This window comes from Sminthopsis crassicaudata, chromosome 1, assembly GCF_048593235.1.
Source record: "Sminthopsis crassicaudata isolate SCR6 chromosome 1, ASM4859323v1, whole genome shotgun sequence".
Taxonomy (NCBI): Eukaryota; Metazoa; Chordata; class Mammalia; order Dasyuromorphia; family Dasyuridae; genus Sminthopsis; species Sminthopsis crassicaudata.
In genome coordinates this window covers 232,111,197-232,128,246 of record NC_133617.1, presented here as the reverse complement: position 1 = coordinate 232,128,246, position 17,050 = coordinate 232,111,197, and the positions used below count along the sequence as shown (strand labels likewise).

Sequence of the window (17,050 nt, the reverse complement as noted above, 5' to 3'; positions counted from 1 at the left end):
ACTTAGATTTGTTTGATGGCAGAAGGAATGGAACTAGTAAAGATTGAAAATCAGAGATGACAGAAGAGAGTTCCTAAAAAGGAGAGAGGAGGAACTCAAAGATACAAGTAAATGGGATTAGCCTTGAAGTATCATCTCTGCATTCCAGAAAGACAAATGGTATAGGGTTGGTTGAACGGTTGGATGGACTGATACAAGAGTTTTGAGGTATGAACTCAAAATAAGGAATATGAGGGAGCTCATACTTAGTTCATAACTTCAGACTTAACCTAAGAAATACACAATTGATTTGTCAAAATGCTATTCCAAATGTCAACTATGTATGGAGCATTTTATTAGGCAGTTGTATAATAGAAAATCTAAATGACTTGGGACCACTGAATTGGTGGACGAAAGTGACAAAAAGCAGTAGGCAGCTTTTTTAGAAGAAAATTTGACAAGGTAGTTTATCCTAATAGGAAGATCTAATTCCATTTGTGGGGCTCTAAAGATTAATTTATGAAAGCATAGGAAAAACAATTTAATATAGTATAAACATATATAAGGTAATTTGTTATGTGAAAAAATCTTATCTTCAAAAAAAAGAGAAACAATATAGAAATAATTGCACTATGAGGAATTGTGGAAGCTCTGGATAAAAAAAGGTAAAAATGTCATTGGCCTCAAAAGACTAAAAAAGGGACTATCTTGTTATTTGCAGGCAATAGGTTATAGATTATACAAAAGAATAGCTGCTCCTTTCATACTTAAGACTTGTAAAGGAAAAAAAATGGTTAGGATGAAAGTGAGAAGTAAAAAAGCTTCTAACCTAACCTAGTTAAGTGATAACTTTAGGCATATAAACAAAATTAATTTTAAGCAAGGGGTTCAAAACTGAGTAAAACTAAGATAGTACTTATTATAGTAGCAAGAGTCTTCTAGTCTAAGAAGGGTTTTTTGTTTAAATTGCAATAAAATTTTTAAAAAGATAATACACGTATGATCATGTTAAACTTATTTCCACATTAGTCATGTTGTGAAAGAAAAATCAGAAAAGGTAAAAACCATGAGAAAGAAAAAACAAACAAAAAAAAAGTGAAAATTGTATACTTTGATCTGCTTTCAGACTCCACAGTTCTTACTCTGGATGTGTATGGCATTTTCCATCGAGTCTTTTGAAATTGTCTTCCATCATTGTATTGCTGAAAAGAGCTGTCATAGTGGATCATCACACAATGTTGTCATTGTATATAATACTCTCTTCATTCCTAAGCAATTATTTTTGTATTTTTGAATATTTTAATATAACTTGGTAATAAAGCAAGATGTCTTAACTCTGAATTCTATGAGATGGGAAGAAAAGCCCAACAAACTGTAAATATTTGGAACCCTGAATACTGGATATGGAGGCTGAGAATGTCAATTCAAATTTGCTTGCTATCTATGGATCTTGGGCAAATCACTTCCTTTCTCTGGACATTAGTTTCCTTTTCTGCAAAATGAAGAGAGTAGACTAAGGATAACCAAGGTCCCTTCTAGCTCTCTATCTTAGGTTGTCATTTATAGTATGTAACTCTATTACTGGAATGTTGAGTAATTATATCACATTTCTTGACATAAAATACACTACTAATGTGTGGCTATTTATTACAAACAATGGTTACATTAGTTGTGTTTACGAAAGTGATGGGGAGAATGCAGGGTTTACAATCTCTCAAATCATGTCTCAAAATTGTCATCTAAATGAAAATTGTTATTAAGATTACTATGGGAGATTTGCAGCTCATTGATATATCACTGATATCCTTGAAGTCATTATCGATATATTTGAGCTAATATTACTAGAGCTATTGTTCATAAATTTAAGATTAAATGGCATGAGTATATTATAATTGCTTATCATATAGACTGGTCTATACAAAGGTAGCATGCTGGCTAGTCTTGGAATATGATCTAGAGAATCTATGATTCTAGAACTAGAAAGCCATGTTAATCTCTCTTGAGCCTTAGCTTTTTCAACTATATAAAAATATGAAAAACAAGGCTCAGCTTAGGATTCCATTTCATTTGTAAATGTAAATTGTAAAAACTGGAAGGAATAATGGTCAATTAAATATTAAATTGACCATTATTCCTTCCAGTTTTTAGGATTTGCAAAATGCTTTGCCTAATTTTTTTTTTTTCATTTGAAAGTGTTCTCCAAATTACCTTGTATTTTAACTTATGTGTTTTCCTTCCCAATGAAAACCAAAGGTAAGGTCCTAGAGGATGGAGCCTATTTCATTTTTGTGTTTGTGTATCAAGAATTTAAGAAGTGTTTCATACATGGTAGGCTCTTAATGTTCAGTGACACGGATTGCAAAAGATGACAAAAATAACTTTTAATTATGAATTATGAAGGAGGCAATACAAAGAACTCTTGGAATTTTTTTAAATACATTTGCCACTTTTTTATTTGGATTTTATGGTGTTCAATGTTTTCCTCAGTATTTTCAAAGCATTCTAAAAAATGTAAGTAATATCATTATAATCATGAAAATAAGACTTCTTTCTGAGGACCAGCCCAATTAAGTGTGGATAAATTCCTCACCAATAGATTAGACACATGGTAATGAATTCTTTGGTTATAGCAGCTCCCTTCAGGCCCAGTTGGAAATAACCTAGGATTCAGTCTAGGAATCCAAGAATAGCAGCACCCCATAGACTTCCTGCTCTACTCCTAGCTCATTCCAACAACCATCACCCTGGGAGTCAACTCTGGTTAACGATATGACCTGGCAACACTTCAGCAATCACAATTGCTGGAAACTTAGGAAAGAAAATTTTTTACACCAAAGCTCTTGGCACTGATAAATGGTTCAGATTCAGAAATGCATAGTTTTTATTAGTAGAAAATACATTAAAGAAGTTGGATTAGTCTATTTTGCTGCTATACCTTTAGGACCACGGGGCTTTTCTGGAATGTGAGCTCTTTGAGAGCAGGGAACTATCTATTTGTAACCCTAGTGCTTAAGAATATAGTAAACAGCAATGTGTTTTCTTATATTCATTAAGCAAAGAATACAAAATAACCCAAGAAAGGCAAAGAATGTTAAGAACTAGTTTTAGATTGTTAGACGTTGGTAAACGAAATGTTAGATTCTTGTCCACTGCATGGAAATACAACTGAACTATCAATTTCGATTTTTTCATAATATGGAACTATTGGTCTTAACATTCTCACACTAAAAACAAAATTAGGAAACAGAAAAACATTGTACATGAGTGGAAGGATAGCTTCTAAGTTCTTAGCAGAGAAGCAAATTAAAAGGAGTTGGTTCTATTACATCTCCAAAGGCAACAAGAAAAATCATTTCATAGGACATCTGATTAACTCTGCATTATAGTGCTCATGAGGAATTATTTGCAAAAAGTGAACCACTGAAAATAATTGTCAATTGTTACAAAAACTTGATGCAGAGGATGAAGAGGTAAAGAAATTCTAAGAAGTTCTATGAATAATTTAAGACCAAAAAAATTAACTTAAAAAAATGTGGTTCAAGAGTAAGGAATGGGAAAGACAAAAGACAGCATATACCAAAAACCTCATGTTGCTATTACATAAAATATTTAAAACAAGTGAAAAAGCATTGTACTTGTCAACCACTGAAATACTGGTTTAGATTATGAAATACAGTTGTAGGGATAATCTATTAAGTTCATTTATCAGCACATATGTATATATAAAATATACTGCTGATAGAAAATATTCTTTTATTCATTAATTTTAGATAGACAATGAACATGGCTGAAGAATTGGACCTAAAAAGGAAAAGGAGGAAAGATATGGGCCAGATTACTATTAAGAAGCTGCAATTTCTTTTTATGACCGCAAGCTCTTCCCCATAACAAAAGGTTCACGTTTTTTAATGTTTGTTTATGCCAAGTCATGGAAACTGGAAATCTTCAAAGAATTGAAATTGACAATCACTGGAAGAGCTATTGAGAAATGCAATGTGAGAATGAGCAGTGTGCAACATAATACAAATTAAGGAAATTACAAAGGAAAAGTGACAGTCACTAGCTAAAGGATGTTATATTGGGGGGGGGGGGAATGGGCATGAAAGGAGGGAAGAGAAAAACAATAGGCTAGCTACTTGGCAAGAATATGTAAAAAAGGCCCCCTCGCTATGTTGGATGTCCTGTAGTGAAATTTATGCGATGCTATGGGTAAGAGATGCAAATCACATCACTGGAAGAAAGAGCCAAATCAATGAAATCAGAGATCCAATTGTATGATTATTAATAAACTTATTACAATTTTTTAAAAATTAAGGAAAAATAGTAAGAAATAAACAGGGAATTCTAATAATATAATCACTGGTAAATCCAAATAGTTAAAGCATTGTTAAAAAGTGACTATATATATATATATATATATATATATATATATATATATATATATATATATATATATATATATATATATATATATAATTTTGTTATAGCTGCTTTTTATTTACAAAACATATGCATGGGTAATTTTTCAACATTGACCTTTGCAAAATTTTCTGTTCCAAAATTTCCCCTCCTTCCCCCATCTCCTCCCCTAGATGGCAGGTAGTCCAATACATGTTAAATATGTTAAAACATGTTAAGTCCAATATATATTTATATAGTTATTTTGCTGCACAAGAAAAATCTAGATCTAGAAAGATCTAGAAAGAAAAAAAAATCTGAGAAGGAAAAGAAAAATGCATGCAAACAATAACAGAAAGAGTGAAAATGCTATGTTATGGTCCACACTCAATTCCCATAGTCCTTTCTCTGGGTGTAGATGGCACTCTTCATGAACATGAACTTCATGAACTGAACAACTGGAACTGGTTTGAACCATCTCATTGTTGAGGAGAGTCATGTCCATCAGAATTGATCAAGTGATTATATTTTTAAGGATACTTTTGTCAACATTGAAAGACTTGCCAATGCAAGCATCTAATTATGACATGATGAAACATGCCTGTTGGCAGAAAGATGACAAACTATGACTATAGAGTGAAACACAAATGGCCAATGAGTTGACTTGGTTTTCTTAATTGTACTTATTTGTTTTAAGTAGAAGTTTTAATGGAGTAAGGGGGAAGATAGTCATTAGGAAAAAATAATGGCAAAAAAGAAAAATGTATTGATATTTTTAAAAACCCATATTTTTCTTAAAGTATTCCACAGAAAAAGGCTTTATATGAAAAACAATAATAGTATCTCTATAAATTTAGACGATAGTAAATGATTGTAATTGGTCACCTGAAACACTATTAAAATAACTTCATATAATTTTCATCATTTCTATTATTTAAGCATACACACACACACACACACACACACAGCGCCAAATAGGTATTAATGTATTTTACTTTTAGAATATACTATTTAATTCCTCATAGGCAGAAAGTAGTTACTGTATAAAAATGTTTTATTTTTCTCACTTTGTCCTACATAACACACACACACACACACACACACAGGAATATCTGTGGAGAAATAATGATGAAAAATTAACTATGTGACTAGACTGAGAGAGAAATACTAAGTTTTAAAGTTATGATTAAATCTGGCAATAACTAACAAGTTCTTCAGTTCCAAGTAATGCAAAAGGTTTTAAATAAAATAAATTCAAAATGCCTTTTATTTTAAAAAACTCTTTTATATTCATGGAATTTTTATTAGAAAAAGAATTTGAACAGCAACAGTTGCATTCAAGGAGAACTTTTATTTTCAAGTGTATCCACAAAAACAAGTCAATATTACAATATTTTATAAAAATATTAAGTTTCAGGCTACCATTATTCAGTTTTAAAAAGTGTTTGTGCTAGAAGCTTTTTTTTTTTCTGTCAACTTTCATTTTTGGTTAGGGTAAATTCCACATTAAGATTTTCAAGATGAAAAGTTGTTGGAAAAAAAAAAATCTTTAATGTATAAAGTTGATTTTCTCAACAAGTTTAAAAATACATAACCATTTAAAATGAATACATATTAAGTTAGTGTTTAATTTCTTTACTATACAAATGTTATTACAAGGAACTGTTCCATTCAGTTAAAACCTAATGAATACCAGCCTCATTTTCTGGCTTTTCTTTTTCTTTAACAACATTAGTACATAAACATATAATTGTGTTACCCTTTTTAAATGCTTAGAAAAATTACAATTTCATAGTTTACATAAAAGCCCTTTAAAAATCTGATATCACAGGTTTATATAGAAGATAAGGGAAAATATGATGGCACTATTCTTAGAAAGATTCATTTGGTAGAGGGATTCAATACTAAGTAGGTAATGTAAACATGAAAAATCATAATTTTTAGTACCAGAATTCTACTGCCCATTTGCATTAAGATTTTTTTAATCATTTAAAAAAATTGAAATTTTAGCCAATACCATAGCAAAAAATTAAAATTTTTATGATTTATTCAGGTAACAAAGTTATACACTTTATTCCCAAATTATAGAGACATGATGCTATTGCTTAATTCAAGGTATGGCTGCAAAGAAATTTTTTTTTAATATAACGTAAATGAGGTCCTTCAAAGATATTTCCTTTGAAAAATGCATTTGTTTTACAAGGGGAACTTCTTTTGTGGAATTACCTTCAAAGCTAGCCTGTTAAGTCACACAAGAAAACTAGTTTCATTTACTTAACAGTTAAATCTCTCTTTTAAACCTATGTAACCCTTAAGAGTTGTCATCCAACTTGATCATCTACCATATACACCATACCTAATTCTGAACTTTGAGCTATTTCCAAAAAGAAAATTCATCTAACAAATGACTAAGAATTGTCATCATTGGGAACATTCAAAAGAAAAGATGTTTTGAAGGCAATTCCAAACCAAAGGGTTCCAAAAATGTTTTGGACAATGACAGCATTGTTGTAATAAAGGGTATATATAACTTTCCATAATTTGAAGGGGCCAACACAGAGTTGAGATTTATATTTTAAAAAATAAAGCCACAGAGCCTTATTCCCTTAGTCATATTACCTATCTCTGAAAACACAGAAAAGTTACAATGTGGGATGTTTTGAATGCCAGAAAAGCCATATTGTCACTATTAATAAGCCAACATTAAACACTCTATCCCTCTACCTATAATTTTTCCAAATTTTCTTTTCCCATTTTTCTTCTTAAATACATCTTCCTGTCAAACGTTATATTCAAGAAAAGCAAAAGTGCAATCATTCAAATAAATCCCTGAACTAGTGACATTTTACATTTGTGGCACTCATCACCATGAGTACATAGTTAAATCTCACAGTACCAAATTCATTTTTTAAAAAATGCACTGTCTAAAGATTGGCCTTTTTTTTCTTTCTTCTTACAACTAAAGATTAACAACTCCCCTCAGATCGTAGGGTATGGTTTCAAGTCACAAATTGTCAACTTTTATCATAAACCTTATAAAATATTAGCATATTTCCTAGATACCTCATTATTCTAATTTGAGCTAATCAAAACATAATTAAAAAGAAAAATCTCTCATGCTATTTTTCCAGTTACATTAAAATAAGTATTAACAGTGCATTATGCTTTCCAATTCCATTGCCTGACATCTAACATTTAATCAAGCTATACGCTATTTAGATTAATTTTTCTTCTCTTCCAAAAAAAAAAAAAAAAAAAAAAAAAAAAAAATTAAATCAATGTTTTGAGTTCATCAAAAATGATAAATTTTCTTAAAATTATGAATGGATAAAATTTTCTAGAACTGGAATGGAAGTGTTTGGTCCCATACCAAAAAGTTCCTTGGCTTAAAATTATACTTTAGTGTCATTTTACATTGGTGTTTATCTCCCAGGTTTACACATAATTGCTAAACAGTTTTCCCATAAGGTTGAAATTTTTGAGTTTGAGGGAAATAAAGGAAAGGATTTACAAATAGTAGCCTTGTTGCTATTCATTATCATGCCAACACTCATACTGTCATTAGTATCTTAAACTTCCTTTGGACCCTGAAATAAATTGAAAAATTGCATCATTGGTTCTTTAGAGTTTAACACTTAGAAAGTGGTTTTGTGCAACCATATCTGGAATTCCAGTTTGCCATGAAAAGCATGCAGAGTGGAGATCTTCTTCTTTAGATTCCTTTATATAAGTGAGGAACTCTACACAAGTTCTTTACATTTTGGCAAATTTGTGCATATAAGTATAGGCTTGTGACTTATAAATTGTCACCTGGCTGGTATTGTGGTTCTGTAGCAGTAAAGTAGTCTTCTAAGAAGGACTGAATATATTCAAATGTTGGTCTTTCATCAGGGTCCTTCTTCCAACAAAGGTTCATCAGCTCGTGGAGCGATTCTGGACAGCCTTGAGGACAAGGCATTCTATATCCCCGTTCTACCTGTTCCAGTACTTCACGATTTACCATCCCTGGTACAAAAATATTTAAAGCAGCAAATAGTAGGATTAGGTTTGAGGGACAGATAGAGTGTATAGTCAAATATATTTATTTGAGGGAAAGACTAAGTTTAAAAATCCAACAAAAGTGAAATGGGCAATTTAACATCTTTTAAATAAGAATACTTCAATATTATCAAAATGTACCAAAATGACACATTTTTTTTTTTTAATACTACTAAAATTCACTATGAATTTAATATAAACAGTTTCAAAGATCTGAGGCTATAAGTATCAATTTAGTTTATTTCTTGAGGATAATATTATCTTCAGTTAAGTTAAAAATCTAACACTTACTGGTACCTCAAACTTGAAACAGAGTAGTAGAGACAGTGTGGTATAACAAACAGAGCATTAGGACAAATCATAAAGGTAATTTATATTTCTGGTTCTGCCATTTCTGAATTTTGTGATTTTAGAGAAATTAACTGAGCTCAGTTATTTCCTTATCAGAAACATGATTTAAAAAAAAAAAAAAAAATTTTGTCTACATCATAGATGATTACCATGAAGATAAAAAGAAACAGTAATATATATGAAAATAATTTGAAACTATCATTGATATCCAAAATGTTGCTTATTAATAAGAAAATAAATATAATAAATCATTTTATGAAGAGCCTGATTATTGTTCTGAGAAAAAGCATTTAATATCTTAAGATCCTATGACTTCTTGACAATCATGATATAAGAACAAGTGATTCTAATTCTAGGATCCTACTATGACTGAATGATACTACCACTTGTAAATAAACATGAAAATTAGATATACTTAATGAAATTCTGCAGTATCTCTTAAATAATAAAAGCTTAAGAAATGATTATTAATATCCTAATTTTTGTGCTAACTTAAATTTAAAGCATCACATTAAATTGGAGCTGGTATGAAATTGCTAATTTTTTTAGAAAGACAATCTCAAAGGTTCATACAGGGGCACTTTACAAAGTTTCTTCAGGTAGTATCTTGGATTTAAGGGTATATTTATCTTTTTTTTTTCTTCCCTATTTATTCTATTATTTCTTTTTTAAATTGGGCTAATTAACTCCTCCCCCCCTTGTGGTTTCATTTATGATTTCAAAGCCTGGAAAACCAGGCTTTGACAAAATCTATAAAAAATCAAATGAAGTGATCTGATCAAACCTCAAGTCCAAATCACTACAGCTCTTACTGCTAGGCCAATAATAGGTCCCAGCCCTAACCTCTCACTTGGCCATTGTCTGGGTTCTGATCAGAAACCCCAAGGTTTTCCTCTTAGTTAGATTTGGTTTTGTTTTTTGAGTAGACCGTTTTTAGGGGCAGCTAACTGACGCAGTGGATAGAGCACCAGCCCTGAAGTCAGGAGGACTTGAGTTCAAATCTGGTCTCAGACATGTAACACTTCCTTCCTAGCTGTGTGACCCTGGGCAAGTCACTTAATCCCAATTGCCTCAGCAAAACAAACAAACAAAAAAAAAAAAAACAAACCCAAAACTGTTTTTATATATAATTGAGGAGAAAATAAAATATTAAATTAAAAAATATATACAGAAGGAATTCAAAGGATGTTCAGAGAGACAATGATAGCCTTGAAACTAACATGTTGAATTTATGATTTTTTAAAAGCCAACTATATATATAGCTAGATAATTTATAATTTTATATATGACCCTCTATTTTTGTGCTTTTGTATAGAAATATACATGTTAATTGGTGTTTATGAAATTGAGAATAACAAAAAAATAAAAATTCTTTTACAAAGGTACTAGGGTTCGATAAGCATATGAACCCCGACTTTAAAATATTTTATGGGTATTAAGTTAATGGCTCTTCTTTACATATTTAAAGGATTTCTAGGATGTTAAACCACAAAGAAAAAGTATTTATTCAAGTTTTGTTACTAAAGATAATTTATTACAGTGTAAGTCCTTGAAAACTGGTAACCCATAAAACAGGCATGAATAGTAACTAGCAATTACATTATCTGACTTGGAGCAAATGTCCCAAATGTTTAACCATATTACTTATTATACTCTGTGTGTGTGTGTGTGTGTGTGTGTGTGTGTGTGTGTGTGAGTGTTGAAGGTTTTTAACAGGTACTTCAAAAATTTATGATTTTGCTGATGTTGGTATTCCTTCTACAGAAAAAGATCCCACCCCTTTATAAATTGGTTTATTTATAGCTGTTGTAGTTAAAATTTGCTATTCTAATGACCAACAGATCCAGATTAAAATAAGATTCTATTGCAGTGCAAATGAACCTGCAAAAGTATATCTTTGAGAAACCAGATCATGTTAGGCTGTTTTGAAAAATAACAAATGTTATTTGAAATCTTGGTAAAATTTTATAGTGTTTTTCATTTCATGGAAGGATGTGGTAGATTAGTGAATAGATAAATTTTATATAAATCCAATGATAGAGTGTTGAGAGTAAAGTCACATAGTTGGTGATTTATAAAACCATAGAGTTTATATATGCATGCTTATGCCTTTCTTCCTTCTTTTCCTTTCCTTTTCATCTTGTTAGATGGAGCATAGAAAGTATATCAGTTTAGAAACTTATCTATAAAACATGTAAAATTAAATAAAAGCAATTTTGGGATGGGAGGCATAACTGGGATGATGAATTACAAGTTCTGATGTTGTGTTTGACTAGTGTTGTGAAGGGAACCAATATGTGAAGGAAATATAAATGAAAAAGGGACTGCATTCCAGATACAGAAGACAGTATGATCAAAAGTATGGAGATCGAAGAAAAAATGTTTTGTGTGAATAACAAGGAGGGCAAGTTTGAGTGGATCATAGAGTATGTGAAGGAGAGTAATATATAAGAATGAAAAGGTAGGTTGAGGCCAGATTTTAAAGGGTCTTAACTGTCAAACAGAGGACTTAAAGACTGATTAATCTCATCTAATGTTTTGTTTAGTCCTAGGATTTCACTGATGTGGGAAAATTCTATAAAGGGATATAGCATGTAATAAAAATATAATACCTAAATTTAATATACACACAGCACTAATTGATGAAACAACCAAAACTTTAAAACCATACTTACCTGGATATGGCACTCTACCCTTTGTAACAAGCTCTGTCTGCAGAATTCCAAATGACCAAACATCAGATTTAATTGTAAAACGGCCATATAATGCAGCCTCAGGAGCTGTCCACTTGATTGGAAATTTGGCACCTAAAATGAATGATATATTATTTAAAATCAATAAAAATTTTTAAAATAAATTTGTATAAAACATAGAAATTAATTCAACAATATTAACTACTGTTATATGTAATACAATGTATTATATGCTCAAAAGGATATAATGACAGAATCCTTGCCCTAGATTATAATCTAGCCTGAGAAATAAGAAATGCACACAAATAACTATCATACAAAGTAACATGATCAAACCCATAAGTATGCTTGCCATAAATGCTTCCATAATTTTTTCTTTTCAATAGTTTTTTCTGAATACATGTAAAAAGACACATGTAAATAAATACATGTAAAGTTTTTTGTAAGTTTTTTTGTTCCAAAATTTTCCTCTCCTTCCCTCAACTCCCCACTCCCCAAGACAGCAAGCAATATGATATAGATTAAGTATGTGCAATTCTTTTAAACATATTTTCATATTTGCCTTTTTGTGCAAGAAAAATCAGACCAAAAGGAAAAAAAAATAAAACCACAAGAAAGAAAAGCAAAAAAACAAAGTAAGGTTGGGTAGGCAAATAAAGTGGTTAATTCCATAAATAAAAGAGGTTGGAAGGGTCAAGATTTGTTTTGGGAAATATAAGCGGTGCTGATGCACAAGATACACTGATAGGATTAGGGAAAGAGGAAGCCTAGAAAAACTGTTTGGGACCATGTGGAGCGGCCTCACATGCCACACTAAGGAGTACATAAAAGGTAATAGCCACAAGAAACTTACATTCTAATGAGGAAGATAAAATATGCAAGGAAGCTGAAAAGAAAGGGAAAGAAGGGAATAATGGAGAAATACAGAGAGATTGACTAGTTGTGTACTGTATTTAAAAGAAATTTCTGGAAAGCAATTTGGAACTAAGCCCAGAAGATTATCATATACACCAGACATTAAATACAGAGGAAATGGATCTTAACAACAAAAAATATAATTCTCTTTGTTGTGACAATATAGCTAAATACATTTTAGTATATGAATGAAACATAATAATACTGTTAACGTAAGAAATTATGATTGGTAAATTTTCAGAGGAACTTGGAAACTTATATAAATAGAAAGAATAATTTAGAGTAATAACAATGTAAAGAAAAAATTTAAAAAACATAATGAGCACCAAGATTCCAGAGGATTCAAGATGAAACATGCTACCTATCTCCTGATAAGAGGTGATAGATATGAGAAGCAGATTGAATCACACATATTTTATGAAATACATGTATACAGAAAGACATGGTCATTGCATGAAATGTTTTCTTTGACTAAGCATATTTGTTACAAGGAGTTTGGTTTTTTTTTCAAAGGGAGATAAAACAGACTTCCGTTCATTTTGAAAAATGGAATCAAATGAAAAACATTTTAAAAAAAATTCTGAATATGCAGGGGTTGAGTAGGAGGAGATAGAGAAAATAACCAGCATTATTGCCTGGTTCTCTGAATCAAGTCTGAGCCCCTCCCCCCTGCATTACATGCTTTTAAGAAGTAAGCTTATTTAAAAAAAAAAAAAAAAAAAAAAAATTTTTTTTTCAATACCTCTATATTACCAAGCGAATAAAGTTGAAGACATTTACTTGGACATTTAAGGGCATATACAATCAGTCACCACTTTATTTTTCATTCAGTGGGTCATTTTCTAATTCCAATACACATTCCATGTCATCCTACCTCCAATTTCTTCTGATGTTGCTTCCTAATTCTGGAATGCCTTTCTCTAAAATTACCAGCTGAAATCCCATCAATTCATTACAATCAGTTTCAATGCCATCTCCACTGTACATTCTTTCCTAATTCTCCCTGTCAATAACAATTCCCTTTCTTCCTAAGGAGTCTCCAGTAGCATTTGTTATTAACCTTTCTCCTATGCTTAGTATCAGAAATCCCTCTCCTATTAGATACAAGTTACACGAGGATACCTCCAATAACTAACACTGGGCACTGCAAATGCTAACAATAATAATTCAAACATTTACATAAAGTTTTAAGGATTGAAAAGCACTTAACATTGTCTTGTTTCATTTGGTGCTTCTAAACCTTTGAGGTAAGTACTTATCATCATCCCCATTTTAAATGAGGTGGGGATAAATAAGGAAATAGACGCTAAGATTTACACAGGATCACACATTAGTGACAAAAGCAAGATTCAAACTAGGGTCTACTACTTGATCCATAACACAATTTCCTCTAAGAAATATTATATAATTAAAACAATATGGTAAAAATTAAAAAGCTTATTCTATCCTAACCTTCTCTAACAGACTGCTCCCTCTATCATCATCACTTTCTTACTTATCTTCAATCTTTTCCTGTCTACTGATTCTTTCCTGCTGCCTAAACATATATGTTCTATCCTCAAAAATTTTGGCTTCTGAATTCATTATTCAACCAAAACTGTTCTCTCCAAAGTTACTAATGACTTATTAATTATCACATCTAATGACCTTTTCCTACCTCTCTGAAGCCTCTAATACTCCTAATTCTTTTCTTATTAAGGTTTCTCTTAAGTTTTCCTCCTCACAATACTAATCCCTTCTTCTCAGTCTCCTATGTTGGACTTCATCCAGGTGACATATACCAATAATGGGTATCCTACAGGGTTCTTCTCTCTAGTCTCTTCTTTTATGACAGGCGCCAACAAACTATATAGATTAAGAGCCAAATCTGGTCAGATCTGCCTGGCAAACTAATAATTAATTCTGCATTGAATTAAGTACAATAAAATCTTGTTCAAAAGTATAAAAACCTCTCTCAGCTCTTTGAAGTTTTAAAAACAGTTGGGCCAATGGTCCTCAGGCTATAATCTGCCTGTCATTACTCCATATTATTTTATTCTGTGATTTCATCAGGTCAGATGTATTCAATTTATCGTCTAAATTATGATCTCCAGATTTCCACCTGCCTTTTAGATATTTTCCTTCTGAACCCTACCCTTTTCTGAACTTCCCTATTATTTTTAAATATACTACCAGTCTTCTAGCTACACAGTTTTAAAATCTAGTGTCAATCTTGACCCTTCACTTTCTCTCCCTCCCTCCCTTCCCCATCTAATATCAATGTTCTTTGATTTTATCTCCATAACATCTCTCACACATGACCCTTCCTCTCTTGACACTGCCATCATTAGGGTACAGGCTTTTATCATTTCATGCCTAGACTATTGCAATAGTCTGGAGTTGGGTCTGCCTGCCATGTCTCCCCACTCTAGGCCATTTTTCACTCAGATGCTAGTTATGTACTTCCCCTAATTAACAAATCTGATCAACATAAAACGCAAACACACACACACACACACACACACACACACACACACACACACACACACACACACACACACTTCAATGTCTCCCTATTACCTCCAGAATCAAATATAAATTCCGTTATTTGGCATTGCAACTCCTTCATAAATTCCCTTTCTACCTTCCCCCAAATCATATTACACCTTACACCATCAATGTAGTCTGTGATCCAATGAAACTGACTTCCTTGCTTTCCCTTGAACAACTCAGCTGTCAGCTCCCAGCGTTTTCACTGACTATTCTGCCTGCTTGGAATGCTCTCCCTCATCTTTGCCTCCTGGCTTCCATAGCTTCCTTCAAGTCCTTCCTAAAATCCTATCTTCTAGATGAAGCCTTTCTTAATGATCTTAATGCTAGTGTCTTCCCTCTGCTGATTACTTCCAATTTATGCCATATGGAGCTTGTATAAAAACAATTGTTTAAATGTCATGTGACCCCTTTGAGAGGAGACTGAAATCCTTAAAGAGAAAAAAAATGTCTTTTGCTTCTTTTATTATTCTAGTGCTTAGCACAGTACTTGAAACACAGTAGGTACTTTATGTTGATAAATTGGCAACCTACTGAAACTTGACTAATAAAAGATCAGACACAAATAAAAATCACCTTTGTCAAATTTCATGCGCTACATATATAGTGTTTTACTATAATTATACTTTGCTAAAAGAAATAGTTAGGAAAAATCACTTCATTAATGTACTGTCCCTTAAAAAGAACAAATAATTAGAAGCTGCTTTAGTTATACAAGTTTTTGGAATGGAAGACTAATCGGGAACTTTATCTTGTAAAACATTCCTTTATTCTTCTGGAGTCAGGAACTTTTTGTTTTTGTTTTGCTTGGGATTAGATCAGATTTTAAAGAGGGGAAAGTATAAGGGTCCAAATGTGTGTTTTTTAACAGACAAAATAAACATAAAGAACCCTATTCTTACTACCTCTATTGAAAACATACAATTATATTCTTTCTTAGAAAAACTAGTGAACCAAAGCAAACACTTACAGGGCAGGATTATTTGCTGTATAGAAAAATTTCCATGGCAGATATATAGGCTGCACGGGACACAATAAATAGAGCATTGGCCCTGAAGTCAAGAGGACCTGAGTTCAAATTCAGTTTCATGATAGCTGTGTGGCCTTGGACAAGTCACTGAGCCAACTACCTTACCAAAAAAACCTAAAATATTTTAAAAATCAGACAATTATCTCAATTGATGAATAAAAAGCATACAGCACTTATTTGTGGTAAAAATAAAACAACAACAAAAAGCCCAGCAAAGCATAAGCACAAAGAAACTTTTTTAATGTCATAAAAAATATCTAATCTAAAACCCAAAGCAAGATTATTTGCAATGGAAAATACACTAGAATCTTTGCCAATAAATATAGGAGTGAAACCAAGAATCCCTAGTCTCCTTACTATTCTTTGATATAGTTTTGAAAATACTATTAATAGCAATCAAATTAGTCAAAAATGGATGTTACAAAATTAAAAATGTCAATCACTGAACTAAAGAGATTTATAGGATGATATTCCCATCTTCATACCTTTGTAGAGATGTTTGTTGTGACTTCTGAAATTTACAAATTTTATTGATTTTTTTTTTCTTATCTTTCAAAATTTCATTTTTTAAAATATGGGGTTGCTTTACCATTAAGGGATATTAAAAAAATATTGGTGATGTTTAAAAAAGGCAAATATATACATATATACATATATATTTTTTTTCCTGAAAGAAGAAAAGGAGGAGAAGGAGGAAGTGAAAAATAATGTTGCAAGGTTGCAAAGAGCATGGTCCCAAAAAAAAGATATGAAAAAGGAACCTTGAATATATATTTCTATGTTTTTGTAATGTTTTGATTAGTTTGGGTTACTTTTTTTCTCTTTTTCCCCTTTAAAAAAAATCTTTATGATTTCTGGAAGAGGAAGGAAGAAAAAATATAGGAGAAATTTAAGCAATGTAGAAACAAACAAACAAACAAAAATCTAAAACTTTATTTTAAAAAACCCCCAAAATGAAGAATTTGATAGAGAAAAAAAGTTACAAAACATTTACTAAATATTAGTTTCACCTTGAGGCAGCTGGATGGCTCAGTGAATGAGTGCTGGGCCTGGAGTCAGAAAGACCTGAATCTTTAAACTCAGAAAGACTGAGTTCAAATGTGGCCTTAGACACTTA

General features: G+C 31.5%; 1 protein-coding gene across 1 annotated transcript in view; it reads right to left on the bottom strand.

Annotated features, from left to right (window-relative positions):
- Positions 1-5,708: 5,708 nt before the first annotated feature.
- Positions 5,709-17,050, bottom strand: part of YES1 (YES proto-oncogene 1, Src family tyrosine kinase) — an 80,203-nt gene continuing 68,861 nt past the window's right edge. Inside the window, exons 11-12 of the mRNA XM_074276160.1 lie at positions 11,442-11,573; positions 5,709-8,382 (exon numbers count right to left, since the gene is read on the bottom strand). Of these exons, the coding sequence (XP_074132261.1) occupies positions 8,174-8,382; positions 11,442-11,573 (341 nt within the window). The 3' untranslated portion in view covers positions 5,709-8,173. The remainder of the gene's footprint in view (positions 8,383-11,441; positions 11,574-17,050) is intronic.